Genomic DNA, 25,713 nt, shown 5'->3' on the forward strand with positions numbered 1-25,713 from the left:
ACACCTAACCTTCAAGACTTCAACGAGACGACTGCCACTACATAGATTTAACCACAGAGCTGTGAGCAAGAGTGTATGTATCTGCAGTGGTTGACTCTGATGGAATAATAAATGCTGAACTTGGCTTTGATTACATTTGTGTCAGAAAAAGCTGACTTAAACAGACCAGTCTTATTTTTATGGTCCTGGAAAAATTTATTCTGCCATCATTGAACGGCTTTTTCTACTTTACGAAGGCTGTTTCCTGTGGGAAAGTCCAAGGAGATGTTGCTGTCAACTTGTGTAGCTGTGAAATGCCATTTGATGCGGCGACTTTTACTGACTGCAAGACAACAAAGGCGCTAAAGGACAGTGTGGTTGGTCTGCTGAAGTCGCTGGAGACAACCCTTTCATCTGCCAATCAAATATAGTTGCTGTAGTCAACTACTCGTTGAATAATGTATGCCACTTCATAAACTAACTCTCCCGTGTGTGGGGGACACTAACTAGCATGCCAGTTGGATTACCACAACAGTGACAATTTATCAAGTCCAAAAGAACTGTTATTTAGCGAACCACAAGTCAATAAAGGAATTATCGTGACAGCCCTAGAAATACTTGCTTAGGCTCCAGAGTCGGTGGGACACTGATGGAATAGGATTTTGGGTAAATTTTATTGAGTGACAAATCAAATGTGTCCTATTCCATCCCATCCCAAAAACACCCATGATTACACATGTTGTCCATGAAATTCTGGATGTGGACTTCGACAGTCAGACCTGTATAGGGTCAATAGGACTCGAGAGAGAAGACGGTCCCCTGTGAAGCTCAAGTGCTGTTAGTCCAACATGCAGACCCCCAAGCTCAGCCAATAGTCAGTAATCTACGCCACTAAGTGTGAACTAAAATCTATCTCTACAGGTATCTTTGAACAGCAGAGGCTGGATGGTGTTCCAGGCATTGGAGAAGTCTAACCTTGAAATTCTCCCAGCAACACTGTTGCTGTCAGGTGAAAAAGGGATCAGCGTGGCGTAAGTAGATCATGACCTTCTCCACTCCTATCCCCTTCTCTTGATATGCAAACTGCACTAGGTCAAGGTCATTGTGGACCAAAAGTCTCGGGCGGCGAAGCAGAATCACACTCACAAAATTCCAAATCTTCATTAGGTTGACTTTGGATGTTTTTGGAATGCGGGAATGTAGGAATAATTGTGATCATAATTATCATACATCTGCTTCCAATAAAGAAATGCTTTGCTCTGCTCTAGATAACGTGGCAGCCTCCTAGCAGGAGATAGCAAGAACAAAAACATCTAATCATCAGAACTGTTACAACTGCTGCCTGTTAAAGAAAAGATGACCACACATGTATACAGCAATCTTCCACACATGCACATGCACATGAACAAACATGTACACCTTGTTTCAAACTGTTTTGCTTGCAGTCTCCTTTTTGTAACATCCATGTAAATCGGGGCATCTTAAAACTAAATAGAGGTGCTGAGGAGAGGATAATCAGAGTGCAGTGGTGAATTGTACGAGACAGTTCCTCTCCTCTCTCCTCGAGAGACTTGAATTGGTGTCTTTGCTTCCTTTTTTGTCCTGTTTAATGAAAGTCTGATTGGTGAACCTGACAGGGAGGAAGCCCGTGTACCTGGAGAAATAGCTTTCTTCAATATAACATTGCGCATTAAGTGAATTCAGGTTTTATGATGATTACTGTTTGATTCTGGAAAGGATTTATTCAATTGTTCAACTGCTTTGGATTTAAATGTGAGATACATTGAAGGTTAATTTCAATGTCTCTGTTAAATTTATTCGTATTCATGTTTACTGTTAACTGTAGGCGACACGGTGGGGGAGTTGTAGACTGTTGGCCTCACAGATTTGAGGACCGGGGTTCAAATCCCGGCCCCACCTGTGTGGAGTTTGAATGTTCTCCAGGCACTCGGTTTCCTCCCACTTCCAAAAAAAACAATGCATTCATTGGAGACTTTAAATGATTAAACAGCTGCAGCTCATTCAGAATGCTGCAGCTCGCGTTCTGACCAAAACAAAGTGGTCAGAGTATATAATGCCAATCCTAAAGTCCTTGCACTGGCTTCCAGTCAGCTTTAGAATAGATTTTAAAGTTCTGCTATTGGTCTATAAATCACTAAATAATTTAGGTCCTGAATACATGAAAGAAATGCTTACGGAATAGAAACCCAGTAGAGCTCTGAGATCGACCGACTCAGGTCAAATAGTGGAGCGCAAAGTCCAAAGCAAACATGATGAAGCAGCATTTAGCTATTATGCTGCACACAAATGGAATAAGTTGCCAACAGAGGTGAGGTCAGCCCTGAGTGTGAATGTTTTTAAATCCAGGTTGAAAAGTATTCTTTTTTTGTGTGAAATGCACTATACAAATACATTTACAAATAAATTTTCTTTGCTTTGCTTTACTCCTAATTGTGATTGTGAGTGTGACTGTTGTCTGTCTCCATGTGCCTGCAATTGGCTGGCAAACATTTCAGGGTGTGTCCTGCCTCCTGCCCAGTGATAGCACTCTCAGCACTCCCACCACACTTGTGAGGATAAGCAGCTCAGAAAATCGGTGGATGGATGTCTACTGTAACCATTTGACCCCCAGTATGGGCAGGTTGTGGCTTCGCTTAGGGAATTGATCACATAAGCAAGGAGTTAGCAGTGAAGGACCGGGATTTGAACCCTGGTCCTCAGAACTGTGAAGCCAACCCTTTACCAGTACCGTATGTTTGACCATGCCTGCACCCAATTATACAGTGTGCCTTATGTATGTGTTAAATAGAGAAATGGAACGCGTAACAGACTGTGCCTTTTAATACAGTGTCCCTTTTGGTCGCAAAATTACAGTAAATTTATTTCATGAAGCGCTCACCGTGGATTGTGTGTGAAACAGTAACTTGACACTAATAATCACTGTTTTACTGAGCAATTTGTTAAGTTATTAAATGGTTGGTTTAAGTGAAGAAACGGGTCCAAGCAGGTTGGAACAGCTGGCGGAAGGTGTCTGGTGTGTTATGTGACAGAAGAGTCTGTGATAGGATGAAGGGCAAAGTTTACAAAACAGTGGTGAGGCCGGCCATGATGTACGGATTAGAGACGGTGGCACTGAAGAAACAACAGGAAGCTGAACTGGAGGTGGCAGAAATGAAGATGTTGAGGTTCTCGCTCGGAGTGACCAGGTTGGATAGGATTAGAAATGAACTCATTAGAGGGACAGCCAAAGCTGGATGTTTTGGAGACAAGATTCGAGAGAGCAGACTTCGATGGTTTGGACATGTTCAGAAGCGAGAGAGTGAGTATATTGGTAGAAGGATGCTGAGGATGGAGCTGCCAGGCAAAAGAGCGAGAGGAAGACCAAAGAGAAGGTTTATGGATGTGGTGAGGGAAGACATGAGGGCAGTTGGGGTTAGAGAGGAAGATGCAGGAGATAGGCTAAGATGGCAAAAGATGACACGCTGTGACGACCCCTAACGGGACAAGCCGAAAGGAAAAGAAGAAGAAAGATTAAATGGTTGGTTTAAAACTTTTCATGAAAGTTTTGTTTTCTGTAAAGGAGTATTTTTGTCCTTTTACGAGTCATTGTGGTGACATAATAGTCAAGTAGCCAGTAAAGCTACTTGAACCGAAGACGTGCACGTGAGTAGTATTGTGATTGTTCCAAAAAATCTGGTCTGTACTAAATCTGTAATAAGTAAACTGAAATACAACTAGGGATTACTGGATTTACCTTTGAACATATCCCATCGCATCACAACAGCAAACAGAAAAAGAAGTAGATGCAAACAATCGAAGAAAAAGAAGCAACAGACAACAACTCGGACAGTGAAAAAAGAGACATCAGCTGTATATGTTAAGGTGCTTACAGACATATTTGGAGCCAAACCAGATGACAGTGTTATTTTTTTCACAAAGAGCACAACAATAATGATTTGATGAATTTCAGTTAAAATGCATGCATAAAAATATAAATGGACAAAAAGTGGATGTGAGAGATTTTTTTTTTTTTTTTTTAAATCTGAAAACAAAAGTTTTGGTTTCAGTGAGTGTATGTAATTGTGCAATCTTTTTTTTTTAATTGAGCTACACCATAATCGTAATGTGCAATTTTGAAAAATGCAAAATGGTCAACAAACCCAGGAAGGCAACCATAAAAGTAATAAGGAAGAATAACATCATTGAGTAGACAAGTGTAAAATTGTATAATTATCTACGAACATTTCACCTTGACTATCCAGGCCAAGAAAACAGCACCGCATACTTTCTTGTCAAGTTGCACAGTCAGAGCACTCTTTGATATGAGAGTCTGCATGTTAGAAATGTAAGGAAAGTGTCTTTGAATACATTCTTCAATCAAGGTTCAGTGTGAAGCAGAGATGCCAAAGATATCTAGGTTTCACCTATTAGCCTCCACATTTTGTTCAGTTGGAGAAGACCTTGAACAGAAATATGAGAAATAACGGCAACAGTTTTTGTGCAGCGGCACAAATGTCAGCTAACATAGTGCTGTCAAACAAAGTATTTGCTTTCTTCCTTGTTCAAGATTTTTTTTTGTTGCATATTATACTTAAATGGGCGGCAAGGTGGGTCAGCTGGTAAAGCGTTGGTCTCACAGTTCTAAGGACCCGGGTTGAATCCCGGTCCTGCCTGCGGGGAGTTTGCATGTTCTCCCGTGCCCGCATGGGTTTTCTCTGGGCACTCCAGTTTCCTCCCACATCCCAAAAATATGCAACATTAATTGGACACTCTAAATTGCCCCTAAGTGTGATTGTGAGTGCGGCTGCTTGTGTCTATGTGCACTGCGATTGGCTGGCAACTACTTTAGGGGGCACAATGCCTCCTGCCCATTGACAGCTGGGATAGACTCCAGCACTCCCACGACCCTCGTGAGGTTAAGCAGCTAAGAAAATGGATGGATATATTAAAGTTGGGTCTATGATCTGAACCATTTAATATTTAAGATTCTTGACCGGAATTGCTCAAAATCAAATGATCCCCAGCCCTGTCATTGCATCTTTGCTTGTCTTGTTGTGAGTCCTGCTGTGTGGAAACAGAAAGACCCAAGTGGAGTGTTACCATTATTAAGAACTCTGTAACTTGAAAATTGAAGCTCCTGTAGGGGAAAATAGCTACATGGAAGCTGTCTGTACATGCTGAACATGAGGTCCATCTCTGGAGTCAGAGAGTCGATGTGGATAATGGTGTATGGTTGAAGCTTCCCTCATGAAACAGAGTGGTTGATCACAGCGTTCATTTGACGTGGTTGACCATAGCACACATTTTGACGTCATAAATAAAGTATGATATGTTAACAAAGACAAGTCTTTGATTTGATAAACCTAAAACTAAAACTGTCGGATTCTATAATGTCCATCCATCCATCCATCCATCCATCCATTTTCTTAGCCGCTGATCCTCACAAGGGTAGCGGGGAGTGCTGGAGCCTATCCCAGCTGTCAACGGGCAGGAGGCAGGGTACACCCTGAACTGGTTGCCAGCCAATCACAGGGCACATCAAGTCAAACAGCCGCACTCACAATCACACCTAGGGGCAATTTAGAGTGTCCAATTAATGTTGCATGTTTTTGGGATGTGAGAGGAAATCGGAGTGCTCAGAGAAAACCCACGCAGGCAGGGGGAGAACATGCAAACTCCACACACGTGGGTCAGGCATTGAACCTGGAACCTCGGAATTGTGAGGCTTTCCAGCCTCTGACCTCAAGCAGATACTCCTCAACACTGGGAGGAGATGTACCCCCTTCTTACGGGTACTCCAAAACGCCATGAACATGTTTGAAAAGAATGCCCTGCTATGCTTTTGTGGGTTTATCAGGACACTGTTGCAGCCTTGAAGAAACATGTACATTCGTGTTTATGTTGGTGTGGGTGTAGCCATCTGTTTCACCATTTTTACTGTGTGAGCTTGTAACCATATAATCTTTTGACGTGAGAAAACAATAAAAAAAGAGCAGACGGGGACTACCACTTTGGCAGTCTGAGGGGAAGCACTCACGCATTGGGTCTCCCTGTCTGTCCCTCACGAGCTCAGAAAGATGATCTTGGTTGGTTGAGTTCACTTACTACAGTCCTCAAGGCTTGTCTCAGCTGTTTTTGTAGGAACATCTCTGACTGTCTTACATAAAATGCACAAATACAATTGTATTTATTTTTTAAAGTATTGTATGGTTCTTTTGAAATTACATTTTGAAATATTTGGCGTTTATGGATCTCTCATCTTTAAAAGGTCCCCAACCCCCTGATTTATAGTGCCCAATTAATGTTGCATGTTTTTGTTGAGGTTCTCGCTCGGAGTGAGCAGGTTGGATAGGATTAGAAATGAGCTCGTAAGAGGGACAGCCAAAGTTGGATGTTTTGCTGACAAGGTTCGACAAAGCAGACTTCGATGGTTTGGACATGTTCAGAGGCGAGAGCGTGAGTATATTGGTGGTAGGGTGCTGAGGATGGAGCTGCCAGGCAAAAGGGCGAGAGGAAGACCATAGAGAAGGTTTATGGATGTGGTGATGGAAGACCTGAGGGCAGTTGGGGTTAGAGAGGAAGATGCAGGAGATAGGCTAAGATGGCAAAAGATGACACGGTGTGGCGACCCCTAACGGGACAAGCCGAAAGGAAAAGAAGAAGAAGAAGAAGAAGAAGAATTAATGTTGCATGTTTTTGGGATGAGGGAGGAAATCAGAGTGCCCAGAGAAAACCGACGCAGGCACGAGGAGAACATGCAAACTCCACACAGGCAGGTCTGGGATTGAACCTGGGACCTCAGAACTGTGAGGCCAAGGCTTTCCAGCTGATCCACTGTGCCGCCTTTTAATATATCACAAACAAGAAACCCCAAGTAAATAAAAAAAAAACATTGTTCCAAAGGATAATGTGATCTATTTAGAGGGGGGGAAAAAAAAAAAAAAAAAAAAAAAAAATCACAGCGAATCCAGTCCTACATGAAATAGTTATTGCCCTATCTCGTTAAATCATGAGTTTCAATAACTGAGTTGAGTTCAATTTCACTGGCAACATCTAACCCTAATTACCCTCAGATTTGCTTAACATTCACTGTCTGACAAAGTACACTACAAGAGTTCAAAAACAGAAATTTAAGAACAAAGGAGATATTATTAATTAATTATTAATATTACTCCAACAACCAGGATGCATGGAAGCCTTAATGGCATCAGTTAAGGAAGGGATCAGGAACTTGGGACGAGCGAAGCATATCTGGCTCTTTTGATGGTTGCATATAGCTCGCAGAGCCTTATAATGACATATTGTACATGTAATTTCTGTCATGTGGGCAACACAAATGAGGCAGAGACAGTTTGTCCTGAATTAAGTTCAGTATTAACGGAGTAAGTCAAAACGCCTGGAGATTAATCTAACAACGTATACAACAGACTACAAATCTATGAGCAAAACCATGCACGACCAGAAGGCTCTAATGGAAAGAAGTACTTTTGTCATCATAAGTTAGCAACAGTGTTAGTCTCACATAAAATGCGCAAATACAGTTGTATTGAGTATCCAAATTATTATCTGGCTGTTTGGAAACACATCATAAAATATTTGGCATTTATAAGCGCTCTCAAGCTAAACGGTTCCCGACCCCGAAGATCAAGTATGTCTATGACTCATCCGAAAGAAAAGAAGACACTTGACAAAAATGACATTGATGGGATGGTCCAAAGCAAAGACCACTGCTGACAAAATGAACACAAAGGCTCATCTTACATTTGCTAAGAAATATCTTGATGGTCCTCAACACTTTTTGATAAAAATTGAGCTAAACTGAATGGAACAAAGAAAACTTTTTTTTGGAATATGTGTCCCTAATTACATCTAGTTTAAAAATGACACAGTATTTGTCCATCCATCCGTTTTCTGAGCCGCTTATCCTCACAAGGGTCACGGGAGTGCTGGGGCCTATCCCAGCTGTCATCGGGCAGGAGGCAGGGTACACCCTGAATGGGTTGCCAGCCAATCGCAGGGCATATGTAGACAGACAATAGTTACACTCACAATTACACATAGGGGCAATTTAGAGTCTCCAGTTAATGTTGCATGTTTTCGGGATGTGGGAGGAAACCAGAGTGCCTGGAGAAAACCCACCCAAGGACTGGGAGAACATGCAAACTCCACACAGGAAGGGCCAGGATTTGAACCCTGGTCCTCAGAACTGCAAGGGCAATGCTCTAGAACGCCGCAACTGTGCCACCTACACAGCATTTGATTATTAAAAAATAAATAAATACATAACATTATCCTAACAGTCAACTAGGTGCTAGCAGTGTGAGGGTCTGGGCTGCATTGTTACGTCATGACTTGGATGACCTTCATTTTTATAATGGCTCTTCTTTCACCATAAAGAAAAGAGTATATAAACTTAGTTTTAGTGCTTTCCTGTGTTGCTTTGAAATAGTTACGTTTAGTCACCACTCTCATACTTAAAAATAAGTGTATCTCAAATCAAATGAGAGCTATGCAATTAATCTGTTCCAGTCCTCTCCAAAATAATGTGTTCCAATCCACAACAAAATAACCCTAAATTCAATGTAACCTTCACTTGACTTCCTCTTTTAAGCATGTACCCTTTTATTTTGAAGGATACACACCAGAGATAAGCATTTTGGCACAAAAAGTAACTTCACACAGCAAAGGTGTTTTGTTTATTTTTTCATGTATGCAGCCAAATGCTATTTCTTTCCTTCCCCACCAATGAATGTGGTGAGTTGTGATACTGTGGGACAACATTTTTGTGAATTTTGTCCCATGTCATTGTGACTTAAAGTTGCGATAAAGATGTTTGAGCTCAATGTTCTTGTCAGCCATGGGCCTTTACACTGATGATTGATGACTAAAATAAATACAAAAATCCATCTGTGCAAAAGTGCAAACAACCTTTTTAGCTGTCTCGATGTTGGCATTGACATATTTTAACGTGTCAGCCAACTGACTTAAGAATCACTTAAGTGCCATGCAATGTAGGTTTAGACTCAGAGCGTGTCAGATGCTATACTTTTATATCATAAAAGCCTCATTTGTACAATATAATCTTTTTCCAAGTGTTGCACTGAGGCAATTGATCATTAATTTTAACAAGGTTAAGACATACTGTTCACCTCGACCATTTAGGACAAGTACATCTTCCTGTGTAGTGTTCTTAGTTTTTGCTGCTTCTTGACTGGTTTTCGCCACTTCTTCTTCAAGGTAAATGAAAAAGGCATCAAAACTGGTAAGCGAAAATTTTTCATTTGAATGCATCTGGGAAAATCAGAACTTCAGTCCATGTTCCAATTGGTTCATGATTTTTGATGCTCAACCCTCTTTTTCCTTTATTTTTTTAGTCAGAAAATTGTACTCAATTGCACTGTATTGTAATAATGTTATACAGTGGTTAATTATTCCTAATACTTTTATGACTAAAATGTAAAACATGACCAATTAGTTAAAAAAAAATTATGAAAGCAATGGTTTATCCATAGAATAGATTTATTCAACACATTTCCATTATTTACTGTGTGAACACTTAAATCTTAAACAATCAGATCAACCCGCATACCGGAACAGATTCAACCTTCAGGCAAAACAGCTGAAGTGAACAATTTCAGTAACAGATGGTAACTCTTCCCCGCACACCAATTTTGAAACATTGAAAAAACTGAAAAGTTGTTTCAGGTCAGGCAAAACAGCTGAAGTGAACAATTTCAGTAACAGATGGTAACTCTTCCCCGCACACCAATTTTGAAAAATTGAAAAAACTGAAAAGTTGTTTCAGGTTTTGAGTCACTAAGGAGTTAGTGCCACAAAGCATACTGGGAGCATGCTGGGAGTATGTAAATAGCTTTTATGAGCATGTTTTGTGTCAATTATTTCTTCAGTCATTGTTTGATTATTTGCTGGTTGTGATATTCTGTTTGCTGTGGTGTGATATTTTTTGTTTGGATGTGACACCATAACTGTGAACATCTTGAGGAATGACTTGGCAAAACTGTCAGTGTGTGGAGCAATGTAAGCTTCTTCTGTTTACAAATGTAAAATTGCACACATCCTAAAACACATGCTAGCATGTATGCTAACAATGTAACCAGTGTGTTCAGGTGAAGTACAATAGCCTAGTCACACAACAATATTTCAGATTTTGTAAGTCATTGTGCACTTAAGGTGCGCTGTCCATATGAGAGAAAATGTAAGACTTAAGTGCGCCTTATGGTCGCAAAAATATGGTACATACCTAGGTATTTTAAGACTGCATCCATTATTTGCAGATTATTCATGAGGTGGGGTGGGGCAAGGAACATAATCCCTTGAATAACAAGGGAACACTGTACTCTATATTATTCTTTGACTGAACCACAAAAATATACCACAAATGTCAAGGAATAAGCGAAGAACCGCAAAGAGGAAACAGATAAGTAGAAAGTGTGAGTATTCCAAAAACATGCATACAATGGACACTTAGTTCTCATTATGAGTGCAACTGATTGTTTGTCTCTATGTGCCCTGCGATTGGCTGGGAACCATTTCAAGTGGTACCAAGCTTCCTGCCCGACCCTTGTAAGGATAAGCAGCTCACATAAAGGATTGATAGATGGATGAATGTTAAATTTGTGATGCCACAACACCATGCAGATCCAGTGATGTTTTTTTTTTCTTTATCCATTCCACTGTTTTATGGAAGAACCTCGCTATTCAATAGTTTTTTCTTGATGATGGTGTGCCTTCAATGCCCTATGTCCAGACATGTTTCCCTAAAATAGCACAGAATGTCAATTCTTGGGGGTCGACTGCATTATTGTGTTAAAATTTTCTGCAAAGATACACTCAAACTGAAAATGGGTACCAATATTTTTGCGTGATCATACATTATAGAATGTAGGTTCAATCCCGGACCAGCCAGTGCGGAGTTTGCATGTTCTCCCCGTGCCTGCGTGGGGTTTCTCCGGGCACTCCAGTTTCCTCCCACATCCCAAAAACATGCAACACTAATGGGACACTCTAAATTCCCCCAAGGTGTGATTGGGAGTGTGGCTGTTTGTCTCAATGTGCCCTGCGATTGGCTGGCAACCAGTTCAGGGGGTACCCGCCTCCTGCCCGTTGAGAGCTGGGAAAAGCTCCAGCACTCCCGCGACTCTTGTGAGGATAAGCGGCTAAGAAAATGGATGGATGGATAGATGTTGGTATGCTTAAACTCAATATTGTTCTGTTTGCAATCACTGATGCAATATATAGCAACTTATTACATAATAGAGCAGTTTTTCCATATCATGTTGAGAAATGTATTGTACATGTGGCATATTAAAATGTAGCATTTTTACTTTACATCATAAGGCGTGCATGTCCAAAGTCCGGCCCGGGGGCTTATTGCGGCCCATGTTTAAATTTTCACTGGCCCTCGGCCTCTGTTAATAGATCAATTACTTACGGCTCGCTGGCATCGTTGACTGCTGTATGAAAAAAAAAATAATAATAAAAATAAAAATACATTTCACCAGAAGATGGCAGTAGCTCTATGGCCACATCCTTGTTGCACTTGACATCTGACCTTGTGTCATAATTTCAGCACACCCCATATCAAACATGGTGTCTGTAGCTAAAAAAGGAAAGTTGACAGTGTGTGCCGCAATTCCAGAACAAGTGGAAATTGGAGTAAGTACAAAACAACTGTCTGCCTAATTTGCCATGAGACTGTGGTTATTCTCAAGGAATTCAATGTCAAGCAACACTACCACACAAAACAAACAAACAAAACTACGACAAACTTGCCGAAGATGACGGCAAAAAAATCGGAATAACTGGAAGCAATTTCAACAGCACAGGAGCACTTTTTCAAAACAGCCCGTGAGTCAAATGAAAATGCTACAAGGGTAAGCTACGAGATGGCATACTGATTGCCGAGCACTGCAAACCTTTCACTGAGTGTGAATTTATCAAAGGCTGTGTGCTGAAAATAGTTGAGAAAATTTGACCTGAGATGAAGGAAGATTTTGCCAATGTTTGCCTGGTACGGAGAATTGAAGACGTTTCATTAGATGGCTCATTGAGTTGCAGTGCGACGCTGAGTTTCACAGCCAGCACCAAGAGCTCTTGCTAGTCAATTTCTACCGCCAATTGGAAGGAGGCAAGTTTCCAGAGATTTGAACAGTTGCTATGAAAATGGTTAGCTTGTTTGGCTCAACATACTTGTGTGAGACATTCTTGGTCATGAAGATTATCATAAGCCGTGTGAGAACAAGACCAAATGACTCTCATGTCCATGAATACACCACAGTCATTGAGCCAGAGTTAGACTACATTGTGCAGGCAAGATCTCAATTTCACCCTTTCTCATTAGTCCAGACAAGATATTTGTTTGGTCTTCTGAATAAATTCTAAAACGTCAGATTTTTTGTTATGATCAAAACCGCAGTTTTGAATATGCACTGGCCAAAGTTTTAATTTAAAAGTTTACAACGAGCATTTAATAGAGACTAATATATATTGTACCAAAGACATTAGGTATGTTTAATCTTCCCTAATGGAGTGCAGAATCCAAAGTAATCAGCATTTAGCTATTATGCTGCAAAAAATTGAATACATTTCCAATAGAGGTGACATCTGCCTCAAGTGTGAGTGTTTTCAAATCCAGATTAATTATTCTTTTTCTTGTGTGTGTCACGACCCATCGAGAAGGAGGAGGACCCAAATGCAGGACTCCGGAGACCCAGAGGCATTTTGTAGTGTTTATTCGTTGCAATGTCAGGGATCAGCCAGGCAGTCAAGTAGAGCAGCGGTAACTAGGACGTCGGGCGTAGAGAGCAGGTCCGCGGGGAGGCAGGAGTCGGTACACAGCAGAGCAATCAAAGATAGCAGGAGTGTCAAAGGCATCATCAGGCTTACGGGGCCGGTCGGAGAACAGGCGGAGGTCGGTACACAAGTGTTTACGATCAGAGATACGGGAGTGCAGGAACGGGGCATGAGTTGCGACGTTCTGGCCAAGACCAGTCGTCCCCTGAGTCCTATATATACACCAGAGTCAATCAGAGAGCATGAGGCCCAGGTGTCCGCCTCCTAATCATTGCGACTGTGCGGGAATCCGCACAGTCCGGGCTGAACCGGCAGAATCATGACAGTGTGTTTTAAAGTGCTTCCCCTTTAAGTGATATTTCTTGCACTAATAGCTTTTTTTAAGTGTACATTTTCAAATGTTTTTAGTTATGTATTTGAATGCTTTTAGTCATGTAATGCACATTGAGTTACCTTGTGTACGAAATGTGCTATACAAATAAATTTGGTTTGCCTTACTTCCCAAAAGGGGTTTTTAGAGAAAGACTTTTTTCTAATTTTATCTGGTCTTCATATCCAATGATTTTGTTAAAAAAAATGTTTGGGTGCCAGTTCTAAGTCTGCAGTTTGCAAAAAATAAAAATAAATTATCAAATCATTGTTTTGTTTCTAATGTTATTGAGTGAAAAAATGTCCGGTAGAATGGTCGGCCCCCGCGCATTTTAACCGTATAAAATCTGGCCCTCATGGCAAAACGTTCAGACACCCCTGTTATCAGGTAAAAATGTATTTAAATATTATATAATGCATCATGAATAATGTGGTGCGTCAAGGCAAAATCGTCAAAATGCTGTCATTGTTCACATGGCTATGGAGTGTGATCTTTTATTTCCTTCTCTTTGTTTTGCCTGTGAAAGTCAGCCCACATTGTGATTCCTCTTTTTGCAGAGGGGAGTCACGTTGGCCCACTAGTCATCAATGGAACCTTTCATCAAAAACCTTTCCTCTACTGATTGAAACATTTCCTGCTGGGCCACACACAGGACCCACTGAGATGTGCCTCTATGACTTTCTCTGTACTGCTGTTTCATATTTACGAGTGACTCAGAGACTTCCAGTGCTAAATACATATGGTATCAACTTGCAGTGGGGTGGGACACAGAAATGCATGCACACAATCTGACTATAACAGTCAGTGTTGAAAACACTGGGAGACACAGTGTGTTGGGTGGGACTCTCGCGCAAGACTTGGCACACAATTCAAACATGACTGTCATGTAGGACAATATTTTAAAAGGTCGTCATCATTCAGTGAATACCATGCAGGGGAATTACATTTGAACCAAATAAAAACAGCAGTTTAAAAGATCTTTCTAATGTTGTGAATGTTAGGTCTTATTCCTTGAAAAAAATCCCACCCAAAACAGACTCCGTAATAATTTTTGGTGTGTTTTCTCATGCTAGATTTTTCAATTCACCCAGATTTTGCCTCACACACATTTAGGTCAAAATCATGAGTAAACCTGAGATGTCATGGGCAGTAGGATGAATACATTTCCTCATCTAATTACTATTTGTTCTATGTTGTATTTGTCAAAACTGAAAGTCTGGATGTTTGTTTGTTTCATGCTTTATTAATCACAAGTGACAGGTATGGTCATACAATTTAGTAATCTTGTTTTGTTAAAATGTATCACTGGAATGTCTCGCTGCAGAAAGAAGATAGGCACTTTAGATAAGTATTTGCAAATTAATTTCTGCCCAATAGGGGTTTTGTCAGCTTATGGTGTCTTCATTCCATCACTTACGCCAATAAACCTTTGAAAATGAGTTAAAGGGGAAATCCAGTGCTTTGCAAGAACAGTGTATCCAATAGGTCATGTCATATGTACCCTATTTTGACAATGTGATGTTAAATCCTCTCTCATTTAATAGTGTTTTGAGAAGATTTTCATCGGCAATTACAAATTTTCAGGGGTGCTGCTATTTTCCCGAGTCACATGACCTGCGTGCGCGGATGTGACATGTACCGCGCCGCAACAAAGGCTGGACTACATGGGACACAATTTATGACTAGCGCTGATTTCTCTGATTTATGCTCATCTCATGAAGAACCAGCAGTATCGGTTGACCGGGAAAACGGAGGAATACTTCCTTACGGATTTGAACCTGTGGCTGTAAATGTTGAATATTCGGATGATTCTTCGGATGGAATGACGCGGTGTCTGACTACTCTGAGATCTACCCGCGGGACATAAGTGCGTAAACAAAGGCCCCCGGCGCGCCGGGCCGGCAGACGCGGATGGTTCTTCGGACAGGAATGACACAGAGTCTGATGAGCGAGCTCCAGGGGGGGCTGCGAGCCGAGCTTCCAGACGGCAGAGGCCGTTAGCCCCGGACGTCGAACCTCGGTTCGGGGCCCGCCGCCGGAGCTCATGGCCTGCCTTCGGCAGCGGCTGAGGCCTTCAGCCTAGCTTCGGCGTCCGGGGCTAACGGCCTCCGCCACCTGGAAACTCGGCTCGCAGCCCACCCTGGAGGTCGCTCATCAGACTCTGTGTCATTCCTGTCCGAAGAACCACCCGCGTCTGCCGGCCCGGAGCGCCGGGGGCCTTTGTTTACGCACATATGTCCCGCGGGTAGATCTCAGAGTAGTCAGACTCCGCGTCATTCTCCCCGAAGAAGCATCCGAATATTCAACATTAATTACAGCCACAGGTTCAAACCTGTACGGAAGTATTCCTCAGTCTTCTCGATCAACCGATACTACTCTTTCTTCATCAGATGAGGATAAATATGAGAAATCTGCGCTGGGCATAAATGGTGTCCCATGCAAACGAGCTTTTGTTGCGGCACGGTACACGTCACATCCGTGCACGTAGGTCATGTGACTCGCAAAAATGGCAGCGCCCCTGAAAATTCGTAATTGTCAATAAAAATCTTCTCAAAACACTATAAAATGAGATGATGTAACATCACATTGTCAAAATAGGGTACATATTACGTGACCTATTGGATACACTGTTCATGCAAAGTACTGGATTTCGGACAACATGCCAGAGGTCTTTGCTTTAAAGGCTTTTTTAACTGTTTCATCTTGTGACTTTGGCTGACATTGACAAATGATGGCTGGCTAATACCATTTTAAATCATGACACTAAAAAAAGTGGTTTTTTTAACGTATTAAATTAGCAACTGAAGATAATTTTGGGGGTGATGTGTTTTTGTGAGAGTGATGTGATCTCACCTTGTTTGGATTTTAGTGCAAGCAAATAAATCCTTTGTGTACATGTGCAAGAAGCTATTTATAACAAGTCCACTTCAATAAATTTGTCATCACATGAGTTTTTCTATTGCCTTGATATTATTGAACACTGCAAGCAGACAACAGAAAGCATGTTACATCAAATAAAAATAGTAAAGTCTTGCAGTCCATATCAAAGTGAATGTCAAACGCGCCACTAGTAAAATAGGTCTGCTTTAGTATGTTGGATGCCTTTTTCGACAACTACAATTAAATACATTGTGGCACCAAGGATGTTGATGCTGTTCCGAGCAGCCAAACAGCTTTCTGTACATAGCTGACTTAATGATTGACTTTATTGTTGTTGTTAGATTATAATTACTCCCTACTAATAGTTGTTGTACACATATGTGTTCATCCACCCTATTTATTTTATTACTGTTCATGAACTGTTGGTTTATTTATTCGAGAGCTTTAAGTTTCATCTTGTAATTAATGACTCTCCTCATTGTCACTCGTGGAGTCGAGTGGGTGATACATATTCTTTACTTCAAAGGGCAATGACATCATCATCACAGTGTTACTTGGTTGCCTGCACGACACCTGCGATAGTGCCCTTAAAACAATCTGCCAAAGTGGCTACTGAAGAGGAAATGTTACTAGCCAAAGCTGAACTCAACCACCATTTGGATACTTGGCCAGTGTTAACTTACATATACAAACCATGCCTCCTGAGACCCTCAGCTAATTACTTAACGAATCATAATAAAGAGCACCAAATTGAAGAACACTTACGCATTCAGATACAGTGAAGAAAATACGTATTTGAACACCCTGCTATATTGCAAGTTCTCCCACTGAGAAATCATGGAGGCATCTGAAATTTTCATCGAAGGTGCATGTCCACTGTGAAAGAAAAAAATCAAATAACAAAAATCCAGAAACCACAATGTATGATTTTTTTTAATGTTAATATTTGGTACAGTAGCCTTTGTTTGCAAATACAGAGGTCAAACCTTTCTTGTAGTTGTTCACCAGGTTTGCACACATTGCACGAGGGATTTTGGCCCACTCCTCCACACAGATCTTCTCTAGATCAGACCGGTTTCTGGGCTGTTGCTGAGAAACACGGACTTTCATCTCCCTCCAAAGATTTTCTATTGGGTTTAGGTCTGGAGACTGGCTAGGCCGCACCAGAACCTTGATATGGAAAGACCCAGTCACGATCCATCTTCAATGCTCTAACTGAGGGAATGGTTATTCCCCAAAATCTCACAATACATGGCCGCGGTCATCCTCCCCTTAATACAGTGCAGTCGTCATGTCCCATGTGCAGAAAAACACCCCCAAAGCATGATGCTACCACCCCCATGCTTCACAATAGGGATGGTGTTCTTGGGCTAGAACTCATCATTCGTCTTTCTCCAAACACGGTTAGTGGAATTATGACCAAAAAGTTCCATTTTGGTCTCATCTGACCACAGAACTTCCTCCCATGACTCCTCTGTATCATCCAAATTGTCATTGGCAAACTTAAGACGGGTCTTTACAAGTGCTGGTTTAAGCAAGTGAACCTTCCGTGCCATGCATGATTTCAAACCATGACATCTTCGTGTATTACCAACAGTCACCTTGGAAACGGTGGTCCCAGCTCTTTTCAGGTCATTGACCAAGTCCTGTTGTGTTGTCCTGGGCTGATTCCTCACCTTTCTAAGGATCATTGAGACCCCACGAGGTGATATCTTGCATGGGAGTGCACGACGATTGAGATTGACCGTCATGTTTAGCTTCTTCTATTTTGTAACAATTGCTCCAACAGTGAAGCTTTTTTCACCAAGCTCGTTGGCAATTTCTCCGTAGACCTTTCCAGCCGTGTGGAGTTGTACAATTTTGTCTCTGGAGTCTTTGGACAGCCCTTTGGTCTTGGCCATGTTACAAGTTTGAGTCTTACTGATTGTATGGGGTGGACAAGTGTCTTTATGCAGCTAACGACCTCACACGGGTTCATCTGATTCAGGATAATACATGGAGTGGAGGTGGGACTTTTAAAGGCAGATAAACAGGTGTTTGAGGCTCAGAATTCTCGCTGATACACAGGTATTCAAATAGTTATTTGCAGCTGTAACACACAAATCATTAAAAATCATACATTGTGATTTCTGGAGTTTTCTTTTTAGATTAGCTCTCTCACGTTGGACATGCAACTACGATGAAAATTTCATACCCCTCCATGATTTCTAAGTGGGAGAACTTGAAATATAGCGGGGTGATCAAATACTTGTTTTCTTCACTTTATACAATTCCCAAATACATGTGTTCAGAATTGTAAAGTAGTGACAGAATCAGGACATATCAATACAAAAATTGCTTAAAATTGATTAGTTGCATTTGATTACCTGTAAATCAAAGAACTTGCTGTATCTTCTGTAGATGACGTGGGAGGTATTGTCCGAGTAGGTGACATTGATGAGATATACCTGGGAAAGAGAAGGGCAGCTTTAAAAGAGACCGTATACTAAGCAACATTTTAGGATTTAAATACTATACTTTCAAATCTTTCATATTTATATAACATTTGACTCCTTTTTGTGGTCAATTTACTATCTCTCCCTTATTGTTTATTAGTTTCAATTTCCCTCTGTGCTCGAATGACCACCTTGCCTGTAGTTAAATTTAAATTCTAGATGCAGCGGTAGCAGAATTTCACAAGAACTGGAACTAGTCACGGCTTCAGCTGGAGTGGCTCATCGCGGTGCTGAGCTGAAGTGGCTCATCGTGTCACCGAGCTGGGGTCCCTGTACGGCGTTGTTGTCGCAGCTGAGTGCACCATTGCCAATGGATGAACAATGTTGCCGCAGTATGTAGTGTACTCAGCTGCAAGCGACGACAACACTGCGGCTCGGGCACGACGATCCACCACTGCCCGGGCCTGACGAGCCGCCGCACACGAAGCTGTGATCGGCCCACCACAGCGCCGAGCCGAGCCGTTTTATGGCACTGTCGTCGTTACATACTGTCATACTGTCGGGGAGTCTGTTGTTAGTTAGAAGTGATCCGCATATCATCTAAATCTGGCTCGAAGCGATAGGGTGATATTGCCTCGGTCATTCACTCAATTGTAAGTTGTTCTGTACTTCAAAAGAGCTTCCGTGTCAGATTGGGCGTATATATATCATCACAACAATATTGACTTTAAGCATACCAACATCTATGTATCAACGGGCAGGATGCGAGGTACTCCCTGAAGTGGTTGCCAGGCACATTGAGACAAACAGCTGCACTCAAAATCACACCAAGGAGCAATTAATGTTGCATGTTTTTGGTATGTGAGAGAAAACCGGAGTGCCCAGAGAAAACCCACGCAGGCACAGGGAGGATATGCAAACTCCACACAGGCAGGTCCGGGATCTCAGAACTGAAACCAACACCATCCAGATCCTCCACAATATGACCTCAGACAAAACATGCTAGTGTAATTTCTTTGTTGTTTAATAGATATCCATCCATTGATATACCATACCGCTTATCCTCACTAGGCCATGCGATAGCCTATCCCAGCTGACTCTGTGCAAGTGGTAGGGTACAACCTGAAGTGGGCAATTTAGAGTTTTCAATGAACCTCCCATGCATGTGTTGGGGATGTAGAAGGAAACCGAAGGACCCAGACAAAATAAACACAGCCACTGAGAAAATGTGCAAACCCCACACAGGTGCAGCCAGATTTTAATCGGGGTCCTCAGAACTGTGGGTTACAGGGTCCCCATAACTGTGGGTTAGATGTCTTGACCAGTTGCCCACAATGCAGTTTACAAATAATCAAATTGGATTTTTCAAGTGTTGGACTCATTTTGCTATAGTCCAATGAGTAACAATTCAATTCTGATTCGCTAGTCATTCAATACTGTCAATAGCACGACTAGTCATTGGGGTTCTAGGGCACGTCTGACCACTTGCTACTTTGTATATTTATATCATATCATGTGTAATTATGCACCACATATAAAGCATGTCACGGTCAAATGAATCTTCATTTATCAAAAGACAACCACCAACAGCTGGTGCAAAAATCACCAAATAAAAAACTGACTCTCAGCACCACTAGTAATATTGTCAAGCGAATGTTGTTGCATTGGCTCATGTGAATGAAAAACAAAACCTGGAATTTTACATGACTTACTGACTGATTGGCAGTTCGGGGCGTAGTCCACCTTTTGCCAAGAGTTCAGTGCGATAGGCTCCAGCACTCCCATGACCCTTGAGAATAAGCAGCAGGAAAAATGGATGGACGGATGGAAACTATTTATGCTCAAGTCCTACAAGTGCCTTATTTTCTCCATTCCTGATTTTAGTTTCGTTTGAGAGTGAGCTACTAGACGGGCAAACATACAGCTAGGTAAAGGATAGCTAGATACAGTAGATACTTTAATAATCCTATTAGAGGACCTTGCAGTCATAGTAACAGGGAGAAAGGTGGGTTTTCACGAGCTCCATGGCGATGCTCCCGAGTCTGGGGCCCCCTTGGCTGGAAGGCTCCTTGCCCACGACTGCTTCCCCCCCAGTGCACCTCCTTATTTTTCCTTTGTTAGGTGACCCGATCCCCCACCCTCTCAAACAAACAAGGGACACCATCCCACCTATGAGCTGGATGGGGACTGGCTGCAGCATGGGCCCTGTAAATTAGAGGGATGTCTTTCTCTCCTGTGGTTGGAGTGCGGGAGTTGGCTTTGGGTGGTGGCATTGGGTTTCTGTGGCCTCCTTCAAGTGACTGGTTGTCGTGGCACTTCAATGGGGGGAGTGGACTGTCCTGGGTCCCTCTGTGTGGGATGTGTCCTATCCGCCGGGCTACTCACAGGTGGACTCCTGGGCTCAATACCACCTCTCAATTGATTGGGTGGGATTGACAGCCTCTGTGGTGCTTGCACAGCAATTCCAGGGTACTAATGTCAGTCATTGTGCTTGCAAAACAGTATCAAATCACTTGCATGTATACACATGCACAAAACCCCAGGGACCTTTACAGTGGGTGTTGGGCCACTCACTTCTTGTGACTAATAACTCATATTCAAATATGAGAATATTCATTTTTCTCAGACTCTGGTACTATAGATGTTTATAATTTACATAGCCACTCCGACCACACTTCAGTTGTACAGCTGGGTTCATGACCTCTGTTCTTAATGCTTTCTCTCCTAGCCATGTCCTGTTCTTCCCTCACAGGTTGTAGCACTACTACCCCATACAACATATCTAATGTCATTGTTCTAGGTATAACAGTTATATAAGGATTTACTTTTTTAAATCTTGCTTACAGTTAGTGCTTTGTCTTTTATCTTCTTTTCTCATGCCCCCGCCCCCAACCCCACCTCACCAGAAACCTTGTTGTTTGACTGACTGACTGTCAGTAAATATTTATTATCATACTAAGAAACCACAGTGACATCTTGAAAACTCCACTGTGAAACAGTACAACCGTTCCAGCGAAAAAAGGGATACAGACCCTCCATTCTGCTTGACCTAACAGCCGAATATTTGAAAAAAAAAATCCCATTCGGGAAAAGTAATTATTGCAAAGGGGTACCAATTTAATGCACTGATATGAAATGCAATGACACCTTAAATGACTTTAATTATCCAGCAATCCATCTATTAGCTGTCTTATGCTCACAAGGTTCGAAGGAGTGCTGAGATGTGGAATGTGGGATGAGGAAACAGCAGTTCCCGGAGAAAACATGAACAGGGAGAACATGCAAATCACACATAACTCCCGGTCCTCAGAAGTGTGAGGCCTGACTTTAACCAGTCGTTCCACTGTTCTGCCAATTTCAATTATCCATCCATCCATTTTCTTACCCGCTTATCCTCACAAGGCTCGCGGGAAGGGCTGGAGCCTATCCCAGCTGTCAATGGGCAAGAGGCGGGGTACACCCTGAACTGGTTGCCAGCCAATCGCAGGGCAAATCGAGACAAACAGCCGCACTCACAATCACACCTAAGAGCAATTTAGAGTGTCCAATTAATGTTGCATGTTTTTGGAATGTGGGAGGAAACTGGAGAGCCCGGAGGAAACCCACGCAGGCACGGGGAGAACATGCAAACTCCACACAAGTGGGTCTGGGATTGAACCTGCGACCTTAGAACTGTGAGGCCGCCGCTTTCCAGCTGATCCAAATTGCCGCCGCCAATTTCAATTATATACTACATACATTCATCTATGTGCAGTAAAAGATGTTGATGATTTCTCACAATTATTATCCATTTTCTTTTCAGGATTTTGATTTCACTGGCCTACGGGCACCATGTTGTTGACTCCTACTCTGGAGTGTGTTTCATATGTTACTAACAACTGCTTGTGGGCCTTCTTTAGAGCTCTCAAAATGTCACCTGTGGGGTGTGGGACCTGCTGTTTTTTTTCTTTTTTGTCCCTGTCTGGTGTCACATGTTCCGGGCCAGGTAGCGGGTGCTGGTGGGGGGAGTCCTGGGCTTGTTGCTGCTGATCTGGATGTGGCAGCCCCCTTCGTCAGTGGTTGTCTGGCCTGATGAGCCTGACCTGGCCAGTTGTTGGGTCGCCTTGGAGGGGCCGGCAGACTGCTCTGCAGCTCTTGGCATGGGCATGTCCTGACCCCTGATCTCGTTCTTGTGCTTGATTGATTGGGTGGGGTCCTTAGCCTCCGCAATGCGGGTGGGGTCCTTAGCCTCCGCAATGCAGGCAATTATTGGCCAGTCAGTTGTTTCTCTTGTACAACGGTGTGAATCCATAGGTACTCACCCATGGGATTCTATCACTAGGTGTGGAACCACTCACTTACTGTTACAAATAACTCATGTATATGTGAATTGCTCATGTATCCCCCCCCACTTACATTGTCATTTTATAGACTTCTATAATTCACTTCACTGAGCACCACAGTTCATTTGTATGGCCAGGTTCACAAACCTTGTCATGCATGCTTCTTCTCCTGTCCTATATTGTCCCGTCCTTCCCTCACAGGGTGTAGCACTATAGTCTCATGCAACATCCATATTTATTGTTTTCTTGTTGTTGATATGGAATGATTTTCTTTTCTCTTTACATTTACAATTAGCTCTTTGTGTCTCGTCTGCCTCTAGAAATTCTGTTCAACTCTGAATTTCAATAAACTTCAATTAAAATCCCAAGAAATCACAGAGAAACCTTGAAAATTCCACTGTGACACAGTAAATCTGTTTCAGCATAAAAAGGATGCAGATTCTCAATTCTGGTTGATCGAACAGCCGAACAGCACACTGAATAAATAAAAATGTCATCTATGGCTCTTGTTTTCCTTGGTCTACGCATGTGTGATTTGTTTTTTAAGGGTCTATCACATGGACGGACACATCCTCGAGAATGACGAGGCTGATCTGTGGCGTAGTATAGGCATCGGGACGGTCCTCAAATAAGGAAAAATGCTTTAATGCCCATAAATCCAAAATATTGGGGGAATTCAAACACTTTTTGATAGTAGCACAGCACGAATGCGAAAGTTGAAAAAAACATTTTTTTAATAAAGAGTGGTACATTTATACTCTTAAAACCTTTGTTATTTTATCTTAAAAGTCAGAACAAGATCATTTGAAAGTGTCGTAATTTTACATGACAGTTAATGACGTTGCTCGAGATACTTAGAATGCAAATCCGATAAGAGCTTCATTCGTCTACTTCTGGTAGGTACTGATTAATGAAGATATAATTATACCTAGGACATACACTACCTCCTTAGATTTATTATTATCAAGAGAAGAAAGCTCTTACTTTTGTAAAATACATGCGACCAGTTTCTTTGAAAAGAAGTCTAAAATGTGTTTCTTAAATATCAAAAGGAATAACTGGAGAAACAGTGGGTCCTTTGTTCCAGAAAAAAAGAAAGGGACATTGTATGTTGTTTTTTTTTTGTTTGTTTTTTTTAAATAAGAATGCATTTTTTGCTCGTTACTTTTCCATTTGTTCAAATTCAAAAGAACATCTGGAATAAAAAAAAAATACAAAATTGGCAACTTTGATATGCATCTATACTGGCAACAAATGTAACTGTCACATTAGAGGCCTACAGTATTTCTCTTAAAAGTCATATCTTTGATATTGTGATCATATTGCATATTCTAAAGTATATTGATAGCTTACACTGAGAAGAGACATAACTTACAGTTTTGAAGAGATAAAACCGGAGATTCAGTTTTCAACCAAAGAAAGAGCATAGACACAGGACTTGGTGTGGCAGAGAATTAGAGCTTAACACTAAATGTAGTGAGCTCTGCCTAAACTGCCCTATTTAGTTGCACATAAAACAAGAGACCCATAATATTCTCTGGCTAAAAAAGCAACAGTGATTTTAGTACAAAAAGTTCAGTTTGGAAATGTTAATTTTGTAATTCAATAAAACGATTTCACATCAAACTTCATTAAGACAAAAAATGCGTAATACACTTTTTGCCTGATTAAATCAATTTAAGAAGGCATGAGGTGGAGAAACTGGTTACTGTCAGCCTCACAGTGGTGCGGATCAGAATCAGAATCAGCTTTAATGGCCAAGTGTGAAAAAACACAAGGAATTTTTCTCCGGCAGACGGTGCTGCGCTGGTACGACATACAAAATAAAGACCAACAAAGCAGCACAACAAAGAACAAGCGATATTTCTATTTATAGGAACTATTCCTTATAAAAGTCGTGCAAGATGTAAAATCTTTGTTTAAAACAGATACGAGATAAGTGCGTCAACGTTCCACATTGTGTAAAGCTTGTACAGTCCCTTTACCCGTTTGCGGTTCCCATAATAGACCAGTGCCACGACAGTTGTGCAAATGGGGCAGGCTAACGTGACGAATTGTGTGATATTCTACAAAAAAAATTACTAATACTGTTACTGATTGGACCAGCAGAATATCAGTGTCCCAACAATCGCACAAGGCAGAAAATACTAAATTAAAATTGTGAGTTTTCTCCTTACACTCCGGTTTCCGCCCACATTCTAAAATTGTCCTTATGTGTGATTGTCACTGCAAATGGTTGTCTGTTTCTATGTGCCCTGCGATTAGTTGGCAACCAGTTCAGGATGTACCCCACCTCCTGCCTCGTGAAAGCTGGGATAGGCTCCAGCACTCCCGCAACACTTGTGAGGATAAGCTGTCACCGTATCGTGGTGGAGGGTTTTGTGTGTCCCGATGATCCTAGGAGCCAAGTTGTCTGGGGCTTCATGCCCCTGGTAGGGCAACCATGGCAAACAGGTCCTAGGTGAGGGACCAGACAAAGTACGACTTCAAAACCCCCATGATGACTACAAAAATTGGATCTTGCTTTCCCTTGCCCAGACACGGGTCACCGAGGCCCCCCTCTGGAGCCAGGCAAGCACCTGGTGGCTGGGCCTGCACCCATGGGGCTCGGCCGTGCAGTGTACCCACCCTTTTTGGAGTTCTGAGAGGGAGTGCTGGAGAGTGCCCCCTCTGGCGACTCAATCATTCTGCTGGGGGACTTCAATGCCCACGTGGGCAATGGCAGTGAGACCTGGAAGGGCCTGATTGGGAAGAACGCCCCCCCCAATCAGAACCCGAGTGATGTTTGGTTACTGGACTTCTGTGCTCATCACAGATTGTCCAGAACAAACAAGGTTGCAGTTCGATGATCGACTTTGTGGTTGTGTCATCGGACTTGCAATCGCATGTCTTAGACACTCTGGTAAAGAGTGGG

At 42.0% G+C, this 25,713-nt stretch overlaps 1 protein-coding gene across 4 annotated transcripts in view; it reads right to left on the bottom strand.

Annotated features, from left to right (window-relative positions):
• Nucleotides 1-25,713, bottom strand: part of sh3pxd2aa (SH3 and PX domains 2Aa) — a 169,641-nt gene that overhangs the window by 120,757 nt on the left and 23,171 nt on the right. For all 4 annotated transcript variants that reach the window (XM_061829127.1, XM_061829123.1, XM_061829122.1 and 1 more), the window contains exon 2: nt 18,409-18,489. In XM_061829127.1, the coding sequence (XP_061685111.1) occupies nt 18,409-18,476 (68 nt within the window). In that variant the 5' untranslated portion in view covers nt 18,477-18,489. The remainder of the gene's footprint in view (nt 1-18,408; nt 18,490-25,713) is intronic.

The sequence above is a fragment of the Syngnathoides biaculeatus genome, chromosome 9 (genome assembly GCF_019802595.1).
Source record: "Syngnathoides biaculeatus isolate LvHL_M chromosome 9, ASM1980259v1, whole genome shotgun sequence".
Classification (NCBI taxonomy): Eukaryota; Metazoa; Chordata; class Actinopteri; order Syngnathiformes; family Syngnathidae; genus Syngnathoides; species Syngnathoides biaculeatus.